Below are 6,469 nucleotides of genomic sequence, written 5' to 3' on the forward strand. Positions count from 1 at the left end.
TTTGATAAAATATATATTTTAAATGTTTTAACCTTTATGAAATATTAGTATATGTTTTAAATTTTTATAAAATACTTATAATTTATTGATAATATAATTATCATTTCATAAATTGGTTAATTAAGATATTATTATTTTTAATAATAAAAGTGGTACATTTTTGGGATAAGTACAAAGATTATGAAATAGCTTAAACTGAAGTAAATGTGTCAAAAAGTTAACACTCCGCCTACTTGAGGTCAGTGGGGGAATATATGTGTAATGTTTATCTTTGTCATTTCAGGGGGAAGAAAACAAATTTCATGTGGAAACATTTACACCTTTGTTTACGTGCAAGGAAGGAAAGGGTAGCTCAAATTTCTGTCTTCCTTCCTCCCTTAGTAACAAGTACAGCAAACATCTCATTTCCATTCTTTTATTTTCAACGATATAGGTGCAGCAATATGCTAATTGTATAGAGGCCATACGTATAGCTTTATGTTTTTTTCTTTCTTGGAGAATTTTCATACGAGGGGAATAGGCAGTCTATAGTGAAACGTGAGATGTTATTTTCAAGGCAGCAACATTCTATTTTGGTAGGAGCAGCAACATGTCATATTTCTATAAAGGGGAGCAACGTTTTCCATTTATGGCATATCGAAGGTTACTTCATAGCGAAGCAAAGTGAAGGGAAGCTTTTGTGATGGCAACCCAAGTTTGATTCTTCAACTACGACTTTCTACGGGCTCGTATGAGCGTTTAAGGTATGTATTTGTTGATGAACTCACGAGACAGTGATCAGAAGCCGTGAGTTCAAGTCATAGTAATTGTATATAAGTAGGTTACGGGTTGTTTTATTATGGTTTGGAGATCAGTGGGGGAGTTTGGTAAGCTCGTGTAGAGGTTGTTAGTCGTTAAAACGAGGTCGGGTGTGGAGTACACCATTGTATATAGCTTCGGGAGCTCGTCGCTCTTTGATTACTTGACGATAGTGTTGGTATAGTTGTAGTATGTTGTTGAGCTGTTGGTTATGTTGATATTAGCTGTCTTAAATAGGTTAATCGTTTATATAAGGGATTGACTCATCGTAGTCATTCGAAGGTTAAATCAAGATATGGAAGGCTATTTCTTGTTTCACCACTACGGCACGACTTCCAGTTTATTGTTTCGTATGCATAAGTTGAAGTCTAAAAACTATAAGAGCATGTCAATTCTATGTTATCAGTTTCACAAGTCAAATAAGAGCTATGTCATGTAAGTACACAATTTTGGGACAGAGGGAGTACAACATCCTAACAATACTGAAAATTGAGCGTGGTATTTCTCAATATATACTATTGCATTTGCAAGTGTGTATATATATACTATGTCATGTAAGTACACACTTGCAAATGCAATAGTATATATTGAGAAATACCACGCTCAATTTTCAGTATAATATTTTACTATTGCCTTTATATATCGGTGTCCAAAGAATAAGAAATGTGCATGCAATACTATGTCATGTAAGTACACACTTGCAAGTGCAATAGTATTCTATGCAATATATATTCACGCTCAATATATACTATTGCATCCACTGTTTAGTTATCACATCTTGGTGTCATTATAGTATTTTATATCCTTGATTACATCCTCTCTTGTTACCACTAAAAAGATTATACTTGCTACTTGTAATATTATCCTTTTGAAATCTTGAAGATGTGGAGGAAATCTTTAACTTATTGTTGCTGACTAATACTCATGTGATTGTTGTTGACACCTAATTTTTGACTCCCATAATTTATTTTAATTACTCTGGGTCCTTGGATGATAAATAAAGTGAGCCATGCCTTTAAAGGGATTAAATAATTTTATAAAATTATTCAAGTCAATATTCTACCCCTTTAAATTTGATAAAGAGATTTTTACGACATCATGTATTATTTAGAAATTAATTGGTGCATTTTATGACATTTATGAAATATTATTGAAATTAATCAGGAGCAAAACAATTTTGAACAATTGTTTACTTAATTGTTAAAATCGTCGAAAATCAAGTTAAAAGATAATTTGTTCTCTTAAGCCCAAGGAACTTGAGTAATTGAAAGAATTGATCATTTTACCCTTCAATCTTTAATTCTGTGTGTTTTCATGATTGTATGAAATTAATGAATTGTTTAAGTGCTTAAATTAGGTTAATTAGTCAATTAAAGGATCGTTATTGCAAATTAGTTTAATTATTTAATTGTTTACATTATGGCCACGATTGAATTGACCAATTCATGGTTGAAGGCAATTGAGGTCAATTTTGCAAAATCAGCCTTTAAAGGGCCTTAATTGAAATGACCAAATCCATTAGCAAATCAGTTAAGGTCATTAGTGCAAATTCAGTCTTAATTGGTTAATTGGGATAAACGGAGCCATAGAAATAATTAGTTAGATTCATAAGGGCATAATTGCAATCAGTTAACAAAGAGGTTGTAATTGCAATTCATTCGGATTTGAAAGCAATTAAAAATTTGTGTATTGGCAAACTAAGGCTGTCTACATGACTAGTCGTGTTTTAAAATTAATATAAATGCTAATCATGTCCTAATCTTTATAATGTGGTCAATAATCGATGTTTAACATTTTTCTTATTTGTTTAGTCTACCTATTTTGCCCCCAGGCACGTATATACATCTGATATACGCGAATATATGCATATGGTATGCATAAGTAGGGGCACCTCTCTTTCTTTTTAAATCAAGGACCAGGCCCAGTCCATTAACGGACCAGACCCGACCTAGTGTAGCATTAAGAGGGGAGTATACCCCTATACTCCCACACTTTACATTTTCTAAGGACCAAACACGCCTCTCTCCTCTTTCCTCTTTCTCACAAGAAACCCTAGCGCCGCTTCTCGTACTTCTTCTCTCTCCATACCTAAAATGGCAAGTTTACAGTGTAATTAGAATGGCAACAACTTTTACACGACTATTACTGTGAAACAATTAATGTTTCCACGCTATTCACTCTAAACACGGTGCTATCCTCCTCTCTTTTACTTTCTTTTCAATTTTGTAGTAAAACCAATTTTATTTTCTGTATCTTTGTTGTTATTTTGTGCTTGTACGAACGATTTTCTATTGGTTCTTCAATGTTTGACTTGGATCGATCCAAGACGGGTTAGATCCTACCGTATACGAATCGATTTCTGTAGATCCTAGCCGTTAACTTCATGGTATGAACATTTGCACCTGGAAAATGACTTGGTACCACATCGGCGCTTTACTTTGTTGAAAGATTTTTGGGATTCTATAAATAGAATCCCAACCCTCCAAATAAAATTAAAAAAAAAAAAGGCAAAAAAGGGGGGAACAACCTCTTGAGACTAGAATTTCGAATTCAAAGCTTCTCAGTATAAAAATTTTAAACTTTAACCTAAAAGAGTTGAAGTTCCCTAGTTCAAAAATTACTTTCTTTTCTTTGTTGAATTTGTGTCTGTGTGGCTGAGTAAGAGATTTGGAAGCACAAAAGGCTTTAAAATCCATTCTTATGTCCGGCTGCACTTTAAAAAGGTAATTCCTTATCTTGTTGTTACCTATTGAGTTATTATTATAGTTTGTTATGTATTATCTTCCTGCTATTCCTATTAGTTGGCTTAAGTATTATTAATGTTGAGTTTGCTGCTTTAATTGTGCTTGAGGATCGGGGAGAGTTTAGTCAAGATTCTGCCTTCATTATTTGTGTTAGTTCAGTGGTGCTAAATTATGCTTGCTTGATCAATGAGGAGTCTGAATATGTATCTGTTTGAACTATGTAATTAGTATTACTTCATTGATAAAGAGTTAAATTGAGTCTGTGTTTATCAGGAGATTGGACCATTGTTTGACTGTATCATCCTCTAATCATCATTAAATGCAGCTGTGTGGCTAATATTAGTAACTTGTTTTTTTTTTTTTTAGGGGAACCACCTAGTTCCAAAATCAGAACCTAGGTGGTATTTTATTAATATGTAAACGGAAAAAACACTTGAGGGGAGGGCTTAAACCATACCCCTATCACATATGAAACTGGACATACCCAGTTTGATGCATGATGGCAAGTGCCTTGTACAAGTCCAAAATCAACTATATGATGCATGATCTATAGGATAGGGAGCTATAGCTAATGTATGCAGCTAAAACATGATGCATGAACCTAGATGCAAAGTTTAGACAGCTCTTATCTTTATTTAGAGTTGACTACCCTTTACAAAGACATGAAAATACCTAATGTAGACATAGCTAATATTTACAAGTCTAAAAGAGCTACTAAGGAGGATCAAAGGTGAAAATCTTGTTGCTTTGATTTCTCGACCTGATACTGGGCAGACCCCATCTGTTAATATTTAGAATACCTCTAACTTGACTTTTGGCAAATCCTGAAAGCTGGAGTAAGTTACAACATCAAAGTGAGAATGGCTGATTTGTACAAGCTTGTCTGCAACCTGGTTAGCCTCTCGAAAGCAATGCCTGATCTGAAATTGATATTGATTCTGTGTCCTTTGTATCCAGTAGACAATTTGCTCAATGTTCCATGGGGGTTTACATTTCCCCTGAATTGCTTGAACCAAAGAAAAGAGAGTCAGCTTCCACTATTATGTTGTTCCATCCCACATTGACACACCATTCGAGTCCACGTTGAAGGGCTTTAGCCTCAGCCCAGTTGTTAGTGCCATTACCAAGATTGATGTTGTAGGAAGAAATCATCTTTCCTTTCTTATCTCTAATGATTCCTCCTCCTCCTCCACAAACACTTCCCCTATAGCTGCCATCACTATTAAGTTTTACTTAATGGGGAGGTGGGGGGTACCATCTTATGATTTTGATGCTTTTCTTGGTCATGTTTCTGTTCAAGTTGTTGCACATATTCACCCAGTTAACAGTAGTTTGAACAAGAGGAAATTGTTTACTGACAATCTGCATGATGTGTGAGATGATGTTTTTAGTGGAGAAATTGCTGTTGAATTTAATGGAGCTGAATCTTATATTGCATCTGGCTTTCCAGATTTCCCAGCAGATCATATAGGGCAGGATGCTTTTAATTAGGCTTGCAACAGGATTTACGCTTGCATCCTCCAGCAGTTGACCAATATTTGTCTTAGAGGAATTCCTTGGACTTTAATGCCTAATAGATTGCAGATATTTTACCATAGAGTTTGAGCCAATTTACTCTGTCCAAACAGGTGTTCTGAAGTTTCTATATTGTGGGTACTGTAGCAACAACAGATAGAAGGACCATGAATTTTGAATCTGCCCATCTTATTATCTTTGGAAAGCCTGTCTTTAATCATTCTCCAGAAGCGAAAGTTAGTTTTAAGACTGACACTTTTGTGCCAAGTTCTTTTGTCATGCTAGTCTCCTGCTGCCCTTTTTCTCAGCAAATTCCAAGCAGAAGAAATGGTAAAGTTCCCTTCTGTATTGGGCATCCAAATTGCTTTGTCCCTCTTTGTAAGAGTAAAGTTTATAGTGATGTTCTGGATTGCCATTCTCACTGCAAAGGGAACTCTGTACCCTGACCTATTCCACAGCCAGTTACCATTAATATGCACCTCATTCAGCAGACTGTTGTTTGGAATCACCTCCTCTGGTAACAATTTGTAAAGTGCTCCATTTCTTGACCAATTGTCATACCAGAAGGAAAGATCTCCTTGACCTATTTGCCATGTAATATTGTCTTCTATCTGATCTCTAACCTTGCACATTGACCTCCAGGTCTGGGATTGAACCCCTATAACTTTCCTGATGATTGGATTCCTTGTTGAACAATATTTTTGCCATCATATACTCCTTCCATAGGGAGTCCTTAGTTCTCAGGTTCCACCATTGTTTGGCAGTGAATGTATTGCTGACATCTCTCACACATCTCAGTCCCACCCCTCCTTTTTCACCAGGTAGGCACATGGACTCCCAATTAGTCCAATGGTATTTTCTCATGGATTCCTTATCACTCCATAGAAATCTTATCATAGCACCTTTTATCTGTTCAAAGGTTCCCTTTGGAGGTTTCATTGCTGCCAGTAAGTGCACAGGCATGGCTGAAAGCACATGTTTGATTAGAACTATTTCACCCCCTTTAGAGAGAAATTTTGCATGCCAGGAGTGAATTCTGCTAGTTATTGAGTTCACCATCTCAAAGAAGTAGTTGATTTTCATCCTTCCTACAAAGAGGGGGCATCCCAGGTATTTTAGTGGCCAATCTTTCCTGTTCATCTTTGTAAGGTGGATCACTCTATGAATTAATTCCAGATTGGCCTTAGGAGCAAAGGCTACACAACTTTTCTTTTTGTTTATCAGTTGACCTGAAACATTTTCATAGATAGTTAGTAACTTCAAAATTTTCCTGATGTCTGCAGGTTTACCTGATGTGAAGATTATGATATCATCAACAAAAGCCAAGTGGGTGATGCTTGGTCCTTTTTTGGGTCTGTAGTAACCTGAGTAATTCTCATCAACAATCAAGTTATTAAGCAATATGGATAACA

The 6,469-nt window shown here is 35.6% G+C and overlaps 1 protein-coding gene across 1 annotated transcript; it reads right to left on the reverse strand.

Annotated features, from left to right (window-relative positions):
* Positions 1–5,338: 5,338 nt before the first annotated feature.
* On the reverse strand, positions 5,339–6,116 carry LOC132048939 (uncharacterized). Its single transcript, XM_059439618.1, has 2 exons — positions 5,681–6,116; positions 5,339–5,571 (listed from the first exon to the last, which is right to left on the reverse strand). The coding sequence occupies exons 1-2, from the start codon at positions 6,114–6,116 to the stop codon at positions 5,339–5,341; spliced, it is 669 nt and encodes a 222-aa protein (XP_059295601.1).
* Between the last annotated feature and the right edge of the window lie 353 nt (positions 6,117–6,469).

Source organism: Lycium ferocissimum, chromosome 3, assembly GCF_029784015.1.
Source record: "Lycium ferocissimum isolate CSIRO_LF1 chromosome 3, AGI_CSIRO_Lferr_CH_V1, whole genome shotgun sequence".
Lineage (NCBI taxonomy): Eukaryota > Viridiplantae > Streptophyta > Magnoliopsida > Solanales > Solanaceae > Lycium > Lycium ferocissimum.

Bases quoted from the DNA above. Each gene is read 5' to 3' on its own strand.
- LOC132048939 (XM_059439618.1), bottom strand. From the start codon at position 6,116: ATGGTGAACTCAATAACTAGCAGAATTCACTCCTGGCATGCAAAATTT. The intron at 5,572-5,680 runs GTTAGAGATCAG...AATTGTTACCAG, and splicing joins CCTGGAGGTCAATGTGCAAG to AGGAGGTGATTCCAAACAAC.